The sequence below is a fragment of the Chelonia mydas genome, chromosome 15 (genome assembly GCF_015237465.2).
Source record: "Chelonia mydas isolate rCheMyd1 chromosome 15, rCheMyd1.pri.v2, whole genome shotgun sequence".
Taxonomy (NCBI): Eukaryota; Metazoa; Chordata; order Testudines; family Cheloniidae; genus Chelonia; species Chelonia mydas.
Window position 1 is genome coordinate 13,759,757 of NC_057856.1, and position 16,026 is coordinate 13,775,782.

A 16,026-nucleotide genomic window follows, 5' to 3' on the forward strand; every position below is an offset into this window, starting at 1 on the left:
CCTTTGGCTTGGTTTAGTGGGGCTAGCTCTCTGATCTCAGAGGTGAGGCTGTTCCCTGTGCCAGAGCTTGGCTTACCTGACCTGTCAGGTGTGTATGAGATGATCCATTATATGGCACGGAAGGCTTGTGTAGTTGATTTTAAAAAGCTACACGATAATGTAAAAGTGCTGAAATAGTCATATGTAAAGGTCAGTTACTAAACCCACAGAAGAGAACAGTAGATAACTGAGTTAGTAGGTTTGTAAATTCACAGACAGGAACATTGAGACACCACAATGAGTGAAATATTTCAAGATGATGAGTTTACTCTGGTTCTGGTCTAGTCCCAGCTGCTAGAAGGTGCTCTCCAACTCTCTGTTTTATTTGTAAGTTGGTATTTTGGCTTCTTCACCAATAACTTTCCCGCAGGAGGACGGTGTCTCCCTATTACATGGCATTTCATCTTCTCTGCTCTTCCTTCGCTTGAAGGAAACACCAGGGCAATAACAAAAAAAAATTGCTTGCAAAAGGATAAAGCAGAATCAGTGGTGAACAGCCAGCAAAACAATAAAGAAACAGGCTGTCTCCTTCCAAGTGCTCGGTGACATCAGGCTGAACTCTTTAGATGCTGAGGAGTTAGCCCAATGCCATGTGAGTTGCTTCCCTGCAGAGCGCCAGGATGTGTGAGAAGGATTAACAGAGTGTTCTCCAGGCAGGGATTAGTGTGTTACTGGGAGTGAGTCTGTGCAGTGTAAAGCAGTTGGTCATGCTACAACTTTACACACACACACACAGTTGATTTTCTTACCTGTTTTCTTAAAAAGAATCCACATCTATTCTATTGTTTCAAGACAGCAGCGTTCCTGTTTGTACAATTATCAGAAGAAGGGAACCTCCCCTGGGCAGGAATTCTCCCAAAAACTATAAATCCAGAGTAGCCAGCTCAGAAATCTGAGGATTTGCTCCCGAACTGCACAGACCTGATCTTAGTCTCAGCAGCAAAAGGGCTTGTCTAGATTTCCATCTCCACCACTCAGTGTCAGCCAGGTGAGGCAGCAGCCTGCTAAGAAAGTAATGCTCCAGGAGGAAGAGAATTCAGAAAAGTGACCTCTTCCATTCAGCTGATCCCAGCGTTTTCCTGGGGTTTAGCACCTTCTGTTTAAGATAAATGGGTTCATACCATCCATTCCATAGGGGTGTGTTAAAAACAAATCTATGTCCAAGCCCAGTACTCTCTTCTCCTGGAGGTGAACGGAGGGGAGAGAGAAGGTAAAACGATCTGCTGAGCTAAAGGAGCTTTGCTGCAACAGACTCAGGGCAGAGGGCAAGCAGAATGACATCAGTGGTCAGTCACCTAATTTACTGCCACCCCCATCCCCACTCTAATGGCAAACTTAGCAGAGCAGGTTACTCCCAGTGTTAACTTCCTTACTGTATGGGAAGCCCATGGGAGTAGGTGCTGTTCTCCTTGCATACACCGTACACTCCACGCCCTTGCAGTTGGCTGACTCCTGGTTTCAAGTCAAATTGCAGGATGCATATTGTCATGTGCTGGGATGGAGGCGCATAAACCTCGGGCTGAATGATTAGTTCATTGATCTAGTGTCATTGCTTATTTTCCAGATTCAGTGAGATGAGCCCCACGTTAATAATAAATAACATAGAAACAGTTTAATGAGGTTTTTTTTCAGACTGTCCTTAGGAATGCGGTAGGATTAGTCAAAGTATGTGATCATTTCCCATAGCTGAAGTGGTTCGTATCGGAAGCACAGCTGTGTTGAGGACTTCGATAAAAGAAAACTTATCGGACACATTGTAGAGATGAAATAGAAACAAAGGAGTGAAACCGCCACAAAAAGCAACGAGATCAGTGTTGTCACCAACTCATGATTTTATTGCAAATCTCATCATGTTTGGGGTTTTCCTTGAAGCCCGAGCTTCTGGAGACAGCTGATCACAGGAAAATCTCAGCTTTTATTTTTTCAATAACTTTCTTGCCCTCGTGGTTGTGGAGAAAATCTAGCAAATGGGAACCCTGAAGGCGCAGGAACCACAAGGCAAATAAAAAGCACCCCACATTTATTTTGTTGAAAAATCCCCTGATTTTTAAGCCACTGTCGGGATTTTTAATGTCTGAGTCCTGATTTTTGAACACTCGCGGTTAGCAGCACTGAAAGGTTCATGCACTAAAAGGATTGTCTCTGTGCGAGTCAGAAAAGTGATGAAAGCAGGAGTTAGAAATTTCATAAACACAAGACACTGCACCAAATAAGTAGGTTTGGAAGGATTCGATTTTTAGTGGTAAATGTCGATTTCACAGCTTACACAAAAAACAACCAAAAATATTTCCATGAGTAATAATCAAATTTTACAGATAGGCAAAGCAAGAAAATGCTACTTGAGAACTTACAAAGGTTTGATTTAAGGATATGTACTGCGTGTATTTTGACACGTGGTGTTGATCATTTGTGTTTTAATGGTGATAAAGCTTTAGCATTTTGAATCTCAACATCTACTGTCATTGAATAATTGTTGTCTGAGCCACCCAGAATTTCCCGCAACTGTGAAAATTTAAAGAGATAAAAATAGAAAAAAGTGTAAAAATAAACATTGATATTATCTGTCAAAATTATATTCAAAAATTGAATTGTGCCAAGCGTAATAATAAGTGTTATCATAGGGGAAGTCAGAAATGTTGAAGCTGATCACAAGAACTGATGCGTAGTTGTCATAAACACCAATAAAGGTTGGCTCTGAAACCATCTATCTCCTTCTCACACTGAAAAGTTGTTTTCTCTAAACTGAGCAAGTCACTTCACCTGCGGTATCAATGGAACGCAGCTGGAGTAACTCCCAGTAACTGATGGATTTTCATTTTTGAAAGATCCCTCTCATTGCAGTAAAAATGCCCTGAGCAGCAACATCTTGGTAATGTCAGACACTTCCGAGATAATATCCATGTAATCCAGAATAAAAACCTCCGGGAAACGGCTGGGTAGATTCTGTTTCCAGCGCCATCCCAGGATGCTGAGATGTTGATACTGCCAGAGGTAGAACGTTGGCTTGTCTATTGTGCCAGGCCTTGAAACCCTAAACCATCCCTTTCCTGTGGCAGCAGGGCCCGGGCTGCTTTGCGGCTGGTCAGGGCTCTTCCTCTTGCAACCCCCCAGGAGCTCATTAGCAAAGTGGTTATTAACGGTGCTTGGAAATGTGTATGAAATGCAGAGAGGCCTCCACAACACAGGCTTTTCATTAGACGTCTGTGGAAGGGTGGCCACTTCTCCCTGTACGGCTGCGAGGGCCGACTTACTTTGCTGCTCCTTGCTGGATAAGCTGAACAGCACCTGGTGCAGCTTCTCGATTGGCAGTTTATCATTCTCTGCTCTGTACAGACCATTAGACAGAGGCAGATCATGGCTTTCCCGAGCTCCTTCACAGCCGCCCCTTCTCCGTCCCATGCAGCGCAAGGTACTGAGCTTCTGCACTTGTGGGGGATAATGCAGAGAACCCACTGGAGACCAGAGCCACAAATAAACTCTGCCAGGGAACGACCCTTCCACACTGGAACAGATTATCCGCCCCACTGGGCCGGTGTCCTGCCTTCAGCAGTGACTCCAGTGATACAGGGTCAGGGGAATCCATTGTCCTCCCCTCCCACTGTACAGTGCAACAAACCAATTGAACAGCTGTGGGGAATCTGGTGGAAACATTTTTCAAGGGTGTCCTCATGGGATAAAAATACCTGAGGCCGTCACCACTTACTCCTAGCCCAGCAACGCACCGACTGTCTCCCGGCTGTCTGTGGGGTGGGTGCTAGTGAGCTGAGGATTACTTGGAGCCTATCAGAGGCGTCCAGATTTGCATTCAGGATGTCTGCTCACATGACAGGGTTTAAGAAGCAAGCGGAGAAGGCACCACTGAATTCAGAGACCGCTTTGGCTGGGTGTGCGGTTCCTAGGATGGCTTGGGTCACCACACTGCTCGTTCTGGTAGCCTGTTGGGCAGGTAAATATAACTGCATGCTTGATCTCAGAAACTAGGTCAGGAAGTGTGCCTGGTGCATGGCACACCCACATTTACAGACACGTAGGTGACCTGTGCTTCTGTTTTGTTTCAGGCTCCAGCTGCCAGTTAACTTTGACTCAGCCACTCACTATGTCAGTGACTCCAGGAGAAACTGCCCAACTCGCATGTGTTCTGAGCAGTGGATACAGCATCAGCAATGCCTACATACGCTGGTACCAGCAGAAGCAAGGGGAGAAACCAAGATACCTGCTGACTTACAAGGATGACTCTACCCAGCATAAAGGCTCTGGTGTCCCTGACCGGTTCACTGCCTCTAAAGACACTTCCAGGAACACCTGCTTTTTAACTATCAGCAGGGCTCAAGGGGAGGACGATGCTGATTACTACTGCTCAGACTGGAATGACAGAACTAACCAGTACACAGTGATACAGCTGCATAGAGAAGAGGAACAAAACCCCCTCTCACCCATAGTGACACAGTGCCTGGAGCCCATCTGTGTGTCTCTTGTTCCTATGAGATGGCCCGGTGGATTGGCTCCTGGCTAAATGTGATCTCCAATTCCTGTCAGTCCTCGTTGCCTTTCAAAGCTACGGGCTTTACTGACACAACGTCACTGGCCTGATGCAGAGACTGTGTTAAAGACAGTAAGGAAATCAAACCAGGGCACTAGAGATCACAGCCCCAAGGATACCAGTGGGAACCATTCCACAGTAGGCATTATACTGTGATATGGGACCAGTCGAAGCTGTTTTTTGAAGATCTCTTCTGGCTAATGGCTGGTACCGTAATTACACTTCTAGCTCCGGATCATAGTTCTGCGGAATTGCAGCCTAGAAGGGACCATTGTGATCATCCAGCCTGACTTCCAGTGTGAGAGAGGCCACAGAATTTCAAGCAGTATTTCCTGCCTCACGCCCAAAACATCTGGTGGAACTCGCCCATCTCTTTTCGAAAGACCCTGCTCAGGCTTCATGTACCACAGCCCTTTGTCATCTGCTCCAGTGCTTAACTACTGTGCATGTCATTTCCAGTTTGTATTTTTCTAACTGCAGCTCCCAGACATTGGATCTCGTTCTGCCTTGGTCTGCTAGATTAAACAGCCCTGAGTATCTGATCAAGTCACCTCTTAACCTTCTCTTTGACAGACTAAATAGTGAGAGATAAAGTCACTCAGCCGACGATTAGTGTTTGCCAGGCTTTGAAATATTCACGTTGCTCTTCTCTGAACCCTCTCTACCTTGTCAAGGGCCTTTTAAAATTGCAGACCCCAGACCTGGACACACTGTTCCAGTCGTGGTCTCTTGAGTTACACAGACAAGGGTAATCTCACCTTCCTTCTCCGACAGCGCCCTCACAGACGCTAGTGCTGATGTTCCTATTTGCATGGAGTTTTCCTCCTGGAAACAGACAGATTGAGCCCACCTCTCTGGTGCTGGGGGCTCCCAACTCCCACTGACTTCCACCAGAGCTGCATGTGCTCAGCACTTCCCCGGATTGGGCCCAGGGGGCGCCCAAGCTCCACGTACTCCACATGTGTAAAGCAAAGCCAGTACCGACATGGGGACTTAAAGCTGCCACCACTGGAGTCCTTTACCCAGGTGCAACTTCCCTCCAGCTGAGCAGCAAAGTTCTAACCTGGTCTGTGTTCCTTTGAGACAATGCCGAGGCTGGGAGGCCAGTGGGCTCTGCCGCTTATTTCTCATGCCTCTTTGTAAAGATCATTGAAGGCTCCGCATTTGCTTTTCAGAATAATCCTCAATATTCTTTAAAATATTCCTTTTAGAAAGCTGTCCTTCCCCAGCAACAATACAATACCAAACCAGTGTGAGCATTAAGGGATTGATTTCTGGTATTGCCCTTTAATTGCCACGCAGGGCACGTGGTATCTGGGCTCCTGGAGCTTGTGTGGATGGGATGCTGCGGAGCATGTCCAGAGGGATCATTGCTGTGGATTTTCGCTATGTGCCTGGGCCCTAACGGGGACCGTCTAACGGGGACCCATCCATACAAGGGATCACACTTTCCAAACCTGTGAAACGACACTTTTCAGTACAAATCAGGTCTCTGCAGAGTGCCGGGCCTCTGAGCTGTGACCGAAGCAATAACAGGAAGCGTGTCAGGGAGTCGGTGAGGCTGAGAGCACTGGGGCTGTTTAGAGACACAGGAGTTGGGGTTTGACTGAGGTCAATTGAGAGGCAGTCAGGACCTCACAGGATTTAAGCCGTGAGAGACTCTATACAGACCAGCAGGTGGCAGGATAAGACCACCCCATAGCATTAGCAACACACCCCTCTGTAATGTGAGTCCCAAAGGAAGGGCTTTGGGAAGTTGAAGGCCTTAGGGCCCTAGATATTGAGACTATGTGGATCTCTCTAGACTATCTAAGGCAGGGCTGGCCCTAGACCAAATGGCACCCCCAGCGAGGGGAGTCTTCAGCATCACCATGCCCCTATTTGTTAAAGTTTTGATTCCTGTATTTTTATTGCATTTGTAGCCCATTTCACGACTTTGATGCACAAATTGCATGCATGATTTATCCCTGTCATAAAAGACAATAAATTTGCACGCTAGGATCTGTAAACCTGTATTTATTCATGCCATATAAAAGCAAAATGGGTTCGAAAGAGGTCTCTGGCATCTCAATAAATATGTCCTTGTTTAGTAACTACTCACACTCTTCAGGTGTTAAAGCACAAGTACACTTTCACAATTACGCAATAAAACAAGGTTCACAATACTGCAGTTGGGCTCCAACTTCACCTCATTTTATCCTTGTGTCTCACTGACTGACTGGTTACGCCCCGCCCCTTATATACCCACGAGGACATGGCTGACAACACTCTTACTTCTCAGAAAGTCTGGAAGGTTTCACGAGATTCTACAAAGGTCCAGAACATTCTCGGTGATCAGTGAAAAAAGAAGCCATATACGGAATACCTGAAACGTTTTACTTCAAACATTTTATTTTCTCTTTTGTTGCTAACAACAAAGCCAGCTCCCCGAGGCCAACGCTCCCCAAACTTGGCACCCCAGGCGGTTGCCTTCCTCAAAATCTGGTGCTGTCTAGAGGCTCTTCCCTTAGTGACAGCCTTGGAAATCCCCAACCTTGGCCCTGCAGCTGAGTCTGCCAGGGACTGCCGTCCCCAATGGCATGTCTCAGTGGAGCTTGTTGCCACTCCCTCACTGACTACAAAGCTGCTTCCTACATCGGGGTCAGATGGCTGGTAGGCAGGATGGAGTTTTCCGGGCTTTGATTTTCCCATGATGCCCTACCACTGAGGCAGAGAGCCAATAACAGCTGTGCAGATTTGCATAAAGGCTCGGGATGGTTCTGCTGAGGGAAATTTAAGCCGGGAGCATGGAGCAGGTTCCAGGGTGTCTGAAGAGCTTCTCCTGGGTGCATGAAATCTCTGCACAATGCTCTGGGCTCCTGTGATTGTTCTCCTGGGGGCATGGTGCACAGGTGAGGACACCCCGCTAGACCAGGCTTTGCTGGCCCAAGGCTCTTCTCTGGGACGTAAAGGCCCATGGGAGCTGAGGCTAACATTTGTGGCAATTGTGTGTATGGTCTTGTTGTTGTAGGCGCCAGCTCCCAGCTCGTGGTGACTCAGCCGCTCTCAGTGGAAGAACGTCCAGGAACTAGGGTAAAGCTCTCCTGTGCTCTGAGCAGTGGGTACAGCATCGGCAATGACAGGGTGCGATGGTACCAGCAGAAGTCGGGCAGTGCCCCACGGTTTGTGTACCACTATTACACCAGCGGTGACCAGGGCAGAGGCAGAGGGATCCCAGAGCGATTCACAGTCTCCCCTGACTCCTCCAACAACCTCTGGAATTTAGTCATCTCTGGGGTGCAGGCAGAGGATGAGGCTGACTATTACTGCTATACATGGGACAGTAAGCAGAAGGCCTACCACAGTGAGACATCCACCAGGGGAACTGAGATAAAACCTCCAGCCTCTTGCACTGTGCCCTGCTCCAGCAGTAGGGTTTGAAAGAAGAATGGAAGAAATAAATGCCAAAGAAGTGACAGAGGCAGAGCAGGAGGAAGGATTCTGCCAGGGAAGGGGGCTTGTACCCTTGTATGGCTCAGACGATTCTCTGGTTCTGTCACAAACCCTTGGCAAAGCAGGGCAGGGGAAGGTCACTGCTTTTGCGATTGAGTTCACTTGTTCACTGCCAGGAAAAAGGCTGCTCCTGGAAAGAGGGGAAGGAAAGCGACTGTCAAAGAAAGATCCATCTTCCTGCAGGGCCTTCTGGTGCTCCATGCTAACAGGGAAAAGCTGGAAACCTTCTGCCTTCCTACCACTTCGACAAGGCACCAGGAGGGCTTCTAGAGTGCCCAGCACGTGACGCATGGGACAGAGGCTTCCTAGGGTGTTTGGGAGCCTTGTCAAGAGGGAAGAGGAAGAGTGGGGCGCAGTACCTGGCAGTGATCAGGAAAGCTCTGGGGCTTTGAGAGAGAATTGGAGGGTTCCAGCCACAGACCCGTTTACCTCAGGTAGCCGAGCTCATCTGGATTCCCCACTATGGCCTGGGCCCCTCTGCTCCTCACGCTGCTCGCTGCCAGAGCTGCTGGTGTCCCAGAGCGTTTCACTGCTTCCATGTCTGGTAACACCGTGTCCTTGACCATCGCTGGGGCCCTAGCAGAGGATGATGCTGGTTATTACTGTGCTGCTGGAGTGGGGGTGCTCGACCCAATGATGAGATCAGATGCGAACAGAGGAAAACACCCCATAGGTTGTGACGGGCTGGCAAATGTGTCTTACATATAAAACTCTTGTTAATTCACCTCAGAATATATCCCTGTTTCACAATGGCTGATATTCAATTTGTAATCCACTATAACCCACAGATCCTTCTTAGCAGTGCTATTGCCTAGCCCATTATTCCCTGGAGAGAGTTGGCACCGCAGACTGCGAAGGGACAGAGGAATCAGTGGTGATGGAGAATCCTATGCAAGAAAGGCCCCATGACTGGCTGCCTGCTGGGCCAGAGGATAGAATCCACATGGGGCCGTCTTTGCAGATATTTTCATGTGTTGCATCTGCTGGATGAAAGTGTCTCCACTCTCAAAACTGAGGGGCCGTAAGCAAGCCCTGAAGCTCTGGGACAATATGTGGAAGTCAAGATGACAGGAATGGACAGATTCAGCCTCTCCTCCCACAGGAGCCACACTGAGGTTACTCAATTAGGGTAAACTGCAAAGACTGGGGCAGACAATCCCCAAAGTCGGTGGTCTTCCCAGTACCTACATTCACCAAGCTAGCCTCAAAACAGCTTCTATAATACCTTACAAGTTACCCAGAAGCCAAAATAGAGTTCCCTTAAAGCAACCCATCCTTAGGCCTCCACCCAGACATCCAAGTCAAATATGATGAGGGTTACCGAAAATCTTATTGATCATATAAGAAAGTTCTACCAATCTGAAGGGATCGGATACATTACCTCCCAGGTTAATGAATATTTCTGATCTTACCCCAATACAGCTTACAGCCAATTCTTATTAACTGAACTAAAATGTATTTCAAAAGAAAAGAGAGAGAGAGAGAGTATTGGTTAAAAGACCAGTATGCATAGAGACATGAGTGCAGTTCTGAGATCAGTTTTATAGTAGAGATGGTGAGCTTTGTAGTTGCAAAGAGTTCTTTCAGAATTAGTCCATAGGTTATAGATTTCAGAGTAGCAGCCTTGTTAGTCTGTATCAGCAGAAAGAGTGAGCTACTTGTGGCACCTTAGAGACTAACAAATTTATTTTGGCATAAGCTTTCGTGGGCTAAAGCCCACTTCATCAGATGCATGCAGTGGAAGATACAGTAGGAAGATATATATATACAGAGAACATGAAAAAATGGGGGTTGCCATAGCAACTCTTAACGAGACCCATCGATTAAGGTGGGCTGTTATTATTAAGGACTGGGAGTGGATGAGTCATTTCACAAACTAAAAACTATTTCCCCATGCTAATTTTCCACCTACTGTTACTCACACCTTTTTGTCAACTGTTTGAAATGGGCCATCCTGATTATCATTACAAAAGGTTTTTTTCTCCTGCTGATAATAGCCCACCTTAATCCAAACAACCCCACGATGTGTCTTACTGAAGCCAGAATGATCAGAGAGCACACGGTTATCGGGAGAGCAGAGAGCGGGACTCTGCCTGCTCTGTGCGCTCAGCCCATTGGAACAACCTCCCTTGGGTTGGCTCTGCCCCCTTACAACAGAGCTAGGACTGGAGAGGCAAGAGCCTTGGAGTGAGCCATAGATTTGCATGAAGGGGCCGTTCTCCAGCTCAGGGATATAAGAGAGAATCGGTGGGTTCCAGCCAGAGACCCGTTTGCCACAGGAAGCCGAGCTCATTGGATTCCCATCATGGCCTGGGCCCCTCTGCTCCTCATGCTGCTCACTTACTGCATTGGTAAGGGGGGGCTGATCTGGTGAATGAAGCAAAATAGGAATTTATAACCAGCTGTCGCTGCTGCTCTCTCTGCAGGCAGCGCTGAGAATGGCGGTTCTGCTCCGTGCTAGGGGGAGTTCTGATCAGCTTGTTTTTCACCTTTTAGGTTTCAGTTCCCAGCAGCTCCAGTCGCTGAAGGCGTCCGAGTTAGTGTCTCCCGCAGGGACCGTGACCCTCTCCTGCAGCCTGAGCAGTGGGGCCCTCACTGATCACAACCACCCGTTCTGGGTTCAACAGAGACTGGGGAATGTTCCTCGACTGATCATGTACAGCACAAGTACCAGACTCTCGGGGATCCCAGAGCGTTTCACTGGCTCCAGATCGGGTAACACCATGTCCTTGACCATCACGGGGGCGCTAACGGAGGATGATGCTGATTATTACTGCTCTGTGTGGGCTGTGAGCATTCAGCACAGTGATACAGTCAGGTGGGGAAGTGATACAAGAACCTCCCTCTGCAAGACGGGCCATAGATCTTCACCCAGTAACTCCTGTCCCAAACCCGAAACATGGTTAAAGGACCCATACAAGGGATCACAGTTTCCAAACCTGTGAAACAACACTGCCCATGTCCTTTTCAGTACAAATCAGGTCTCTGCAGAGTGCTGGGCCTCTGAGCTGTGACCGAAGCAATAACAGGAAGTATGTCGGGAAGTCGGGGAGGCTGAGAGCACTGGGGCTGTTTAGAGACACAAGAGTTGGGACTTGACTGAGGTCAACTGAGAGGCAGTCAGGACCTCATACGATCTAGGCCCTCAGAGACTTTATACAGACCAGGAGGTGGCAGGATAAGATCGCCCAATAGCATTAGCAACACACCCCTCTGTAATATGCGTCCCAAAGGAAGGGCTTTGGGAAGTTGAAGGCCTTAGGGCCCTAGAACTTGAGATAATTGTAGATCTCTCTAGACTATCTGGAGGCAGGGCCAGTCCTAGACCGTTTGGTGCCCCAGCGAGGAGCCTTTGGTGCTCCATCCCCCCATTTGTTTTGAATATTTTTATTGCATTTATAGCCCATTTCATGACTTTGATGCACAATTTGCATGCATGATTTATCCCTGGTCATAAAAGACGATACATTTGCATGCTAGGATCTGTAAATCTGTATTTATTGATGCCATATATAAGCAAATGGGTTCGAAAGAGATCTCTGGCGTCTCATTAAATATGTCCTTGTTTAGTCACTACTTACACTCTTCAGGTATTAAAGCACAAGTACACTTTCACAATTACACAATAAAACAAGGTTCACAATAGCGCAGTTGGGCTCCAACTTCACCTCATTTTGTCCTTATGTCTCACTGACTGACTGGTGATGCCCCACCCCGTATATACCCGCGAGGACATGGCTGACAACACTCTTAGTTCTCAGAAAGTCTGGAAGGTTTCGCGAGATTCTACAAAGGTCCAGAACATTCTAGGAGGTCAGTGAAAAATGAATCCACATACGGAACACCTGAAACGTTTTACTTCAAACATTCTATTTTCTGACAAAAACAGCCCCCCAAGGCTGGCGCCCCCCAAGTGCAACGCTCCCCAAACTCGGCACCCCAGGCGGTTGCCTTCCTCAAAATCTGGTGCTGTCTAGAGGCTCTTCCCTTAGTGACAGCCTTGGAAATCCCCAACCTTGGCCCTGCAGCTGAGTCTGCCAGGAACTGCCGTCCCCAATGGCATGGCTCAGTGGGGCTTGTTGCCACTCCCTCACGGACTACAAAGGTGCTTCCTACATCGGGGTCAGATGGCTGGTAGGCAGGATGGAGTTTTCCGGGCTTTGATTTTCCCATGATGCCCTACCACTGAGGCAGAAAGCCAATAACAGCTGTGCAGATTTGCATAAAGGCTCAGGATGGTTCTGCTGAGGGAAATTTAGGCCGGGAGCATGGAGCACGTTCCAGGGTGACTGAAGAGCTTCTCCTGAGTGCATGAAATCTCTGCACAATGCTCTGGGCTCCTGTGATTGTTCTCCTGGGGGCATGGTGCACAGGTGAGGACACCCCGCTAGACCAGGCTTTGCTGGCCCAAGGCTCTTCTCTGGGACATAAAGGCCCATGGGAGCTGAGGCTAACATTTGTGGCAATTGTGTGTGTGGTCTTGTTGTTGTAGGCGCCAGCTCCCAGCTTGTGGTGACTCAGCCGCTCTCTGTGGCAGAACCTCCAGGAACTAGGGTAAAGCTCTCCTGTGCTCTGAGCAGTGGGTACAGCATCGGCAATGACAGGGTGCGATGGTACCAGCAGAAGTCGGGCAGTGGCCCACGGTTTGTGTACCACTATTACACCAGCGGTGACCAGGGCAGAGGCAGAGGGATCCCAGAGCGATTCACCGTCTCCCCTGACTCCTCCAACAACCTCTGGAATTTAGTCATCTCTGGGGTGCAGGCAGAGGATGAGGCTGACTATTACTGCTATACATGGGACAGTAAGCAGAAGGCCTATCACAGTGAGACATCCACCAGGGCAACTGAGATGAAAACCTCCAGCCTCTTGCACTGTGCCCTGCTTCAGCAGTAGGGTTTGAAGGAAGAATGGAAGAAATAAATGCCAAAGAAGTTACAGAGGCAGAGCAGGAGGAAGGATTCTGCCATGGAAGGGGGCTTGTACCCTTGTATGGCTCAGACGATTCTCTGGTTCTGTCACAAACCCTTGGCAAAGCAGGGCAGGGGAAGGTCACTGCTTTTGCGATTGAGTTCACTTGTTCACTGCCAGGAAAAAGGCTGCTCCTGGAAAGAGGGGAAGGAAAGCGACTGTCAAAGAAACATCCATCTTCCTGCAGGGCCTTCTGGTGCTCCATGCTAACGGGAAAAGCTGGAAACCTTCTGCCTTCCTACCATCTCGACAAGGCACCAGGAGGGCTTCTAGAGTGCCCAGCACGTGGCGCATGGGACAGAGGCTTCCTAGGGTGTTTGGGAGCCTTGTCAAGAGGGAAGAGGAAGAGTGGGGCGCAGTACCTGGCAGTGATCAGGAAAGCTCTGGGGCTTTGAGAGAGAATTGGAGGGTTCCAGCCACAGACCCGTTTACCTCAGGTAGCTGAGCTCATCTGGATTCCCCACTATGGCCTGGGCCCCTCTGCTCCTCATGCTGCTCGCTGCCAGAGCTGCTGGTGTCCCAGAGCGTTTCACTGCTTCCATGTCTGGTAACACAGTGTCCTTGACCATCGCTGGGGCCCTAGCAGAGGATGATGCTGGTTATTACTGTGCTGCTGGAGTGGGGGTGCTCGACCCAATGACGAGATCAGAAGAGGAACAGATAAAAACGCCCCATAGGTGGTGACGGGCTGGCAAATGTGTCTTACATATAAAACTCTTGTTAATTCACCCCGGAATATTTACCTCTTTCACAATGGCTGATATTCAACTTGTGATCCACTAAAACCCCTTCTCAGCAGTGCTATTGCCTAGCCCATTATTCCCTAGAGAGAGTGGGCACCGCAGACTGTGAAGGGACAGAGGAATCAGCAGTGATGGAGAATCCTATGCAAGAAAGGCCCCATGACTGGCTGCTTGCTGGGCTAGAGGATAGAATCCACATGGGGCCGTCTTTGCAGATATTTTCATGTGTTGCATCTGCTGGATGAAAGTGTCTCCACTCTCAAAACTGAGGAGCCCTAAGCAAGCCCTGAAGCTCTGGGACAATATGTGGAAGTCAAGATGACAGGAATGGACAGATTCAGCCTCTCCTCTACCCAATGATCAGAAGTTTAAGAAACCCCTTGTGACCGGGGTCCCACAGGAGCCACACTGAAGTTATGCAAAGACTGGGGCAGACAATCCCCAAAGTCGGTGGTCTTCCCAGTACCTACATTCACCAAGCTAACCTCGAAACAGCTTCTATAATACCTTACAGGTTACCCAGAAGCCAAAACAGAGTTCCCTTAAAGCAACCCAGCCTTAGGCCTCCACCCAGACATCCAAGTCAAATATGATGAGGATCCTGAGAATCTTATCCATCATATAAAAAGTTCTACCAATCTGAAGGGATTGGACACATTACCTCCCAGGTTAATGAATATTTCTGATCTTACCCCAATACAGCTTACAGCCAATTCTTATTAACTGAACTAAAATGTATTTCAAAAGAAAAGAGAGAGAGAGAGAGAGAGAGAGAGAGAGAGAGAGAGTATTGGTTAAAAGACCAGTATGCATAGAGACATGAGTGCAGTTCTGAGATCAGTTTTATAGTAGAGATAGTGAGCTCTGTAGATGCAAAGAGTTCTTTCAGAATTAGTCCATAGGTTACATAGTTCAATGTTCCTATTCAGGGTGATCCAGGTGGGTCTGGAAATCTCAGTCTTACAACTCAAGCTTCTCCTGCATAATGCATCAAGCAGATCTGAGATGAAAGGATCAGGTCCCAAGAGTCTTTTTATGCAGTTTTCTAGCAGACTCTTGATGATATAGTCCTCGGTGAACAATAGGCTTTTGAAGTAACCTTCTATTTCCTAAGCATCACTGGTAATTACTGTATGGATTAACATAAGGTAATTTATCCATTAAGCAGTTTATCACAAACTTTGAAGAGACATATAGACAAGGACATTATTTCACCCAAGGTTCACCTAAATGTTAATATTCCCTTTTGATCTCTGAATCAATAGCCATAGTAATAGACAGGAACTGTCTGTTTACATGGTTAATATCTAACAAGATATAAGTAAACACACACAATTAGTTTCACCTCTAATTCTCTAACAATACAGGATTGCATTTCAAAGTTCTAGCCCATCTAAATGGAATGGCCCTAATTACCATTTACATACTTTTCTAAAATGTTTCTAAAGGTTGACTCTGGGTCATTTAGCCTGTGAGATGCTTAATCCTTTCTGGCCATGTGTCATACCCCCTTTCCTTAGAATTGTGTGATGAGACCTGCCTCCCATTCACAACCACATGGTCCATGGTGACTTCCATGGACAATCACGTCACACGCCCCTGGCAGCACCATCACCTGCTTACATGGATACCAGCACTGGGAAAAGAGCTCCGATATTGTTAGCTTCCTCTGATACAGTTTAGCAGCAGGACAGCAGGGGAGGAGCCAGGACCATGTGACCAAACCGCTCTCTGCAGATCACCAGCTAGTGCCCCACAGACCGGGAACCAGTGGGAACCCTGTGTGGTGGGCGGATCCCCGAGCTTGTCCCCAGCCCGAACACGGAAATCTACACAGCAATGGAACAACCTCACAGCCTCAGCTCGGTGAGCTTGAGTTGGCTGGCACGGGGCAGCCGCGGGGTTTTCTTTGCTGTGCACACATACCCACAATGAGCCGATGGGAGAACCAGAAATACGGACTTGGGACCATGCAGGTTTGGAACTCCCTTTGGTGTGTCTGGGACCTGTGTCCCCGTCACTGATGGGATAATCCGGTCCCAAGAGTTCCTGGCTCCCAAACCTGTGCTAACTCCTCCAGACATGCAATAATCAATTTGGGGATTTGTTCATGCCACTAGATAAAACTTGATGGCAAAGAGAGCTGAAGACAGGGGTCTGTAAAGCACCTGGCACAATGGAACCATGGTCCTGTCTAGGTCTCTGGGTTTCACTGTAACATGCACTAGAATAATCTGGCAT

The 16,026-nt window shown here is 48.1% G+C and overlaps 4 protein-coding genes across 18 annotated transcripts in view; all 4 read left to right on the plus strand.

The window, feature by feature from the left end:
* Positions 1-16,026, plus strand: part of LOC102937026 (immunoglobulin lambda-1 light chain) — a 537,592-nt gene that overhangs the window by 136,624 nt on the left and 384,942 nt on the right. The window contains exons 1-2 of one of the 12 annotated variants that reach the window (XM_043529653.1): positions 10,351-10,422; positions 10,568-10,870. The exons of the other annotated variants lie outside the window; for them this stretch is intronic. Of the exons in view, the coding sequence (XP_043385588.1) occupies positions 10,377-10,422; positions 10,568-10,870 (349 nt within the window). The 5' untranslated portion in view covers positions 10,351-10,376. Of the gene's footprint in view, positions 1-10,350; positions 10,423-10,567; positions 10,871-16,026 lie in introns of those variants that run through there. 12 annotated transcript variants of the gene reach the window in all.
* Positions 1-16,026, plus strand: part of LOC102941305 (immunoglobulin lambda variable 3-21) — a 550,568-nt gene that overhangs the window by 128,756 nt on the left and 405,786 nt on the right. The window lies entirely within an intron of this gene.
* LOC122461352 (immunoglobulin lambda-1 light chain-like) overlaps positions 1-16,026 on the plus strand; it is a 567,620-nt gene that overhangs the window by 117,311 nt on the left and 434,283 nt on the right. The window lies entirely within an intron of this gene.
* Positions 3,858-16,026, plus strand: part of LOC102941083 (immunoglobulin lambda-1 light chain) — a 389,283-nt gene continuing 377,114 nt past the window's right edge. The window contains exons 1-2 of the mRNA XM_043529665.1: positions 3,858-3,985; positions 4,098-4,422. Of these exons, the coding sequence (XP_043385600.1) occupies positions 3,862-3,985; positions 4,098-4,422 (449 nt within the window). The 5' untranslated portion in view covers positions 3,858-3,861. The remainder of the gene's footprint in view (positions 3,986-4,097; positions 4,423-16,026) is intronic.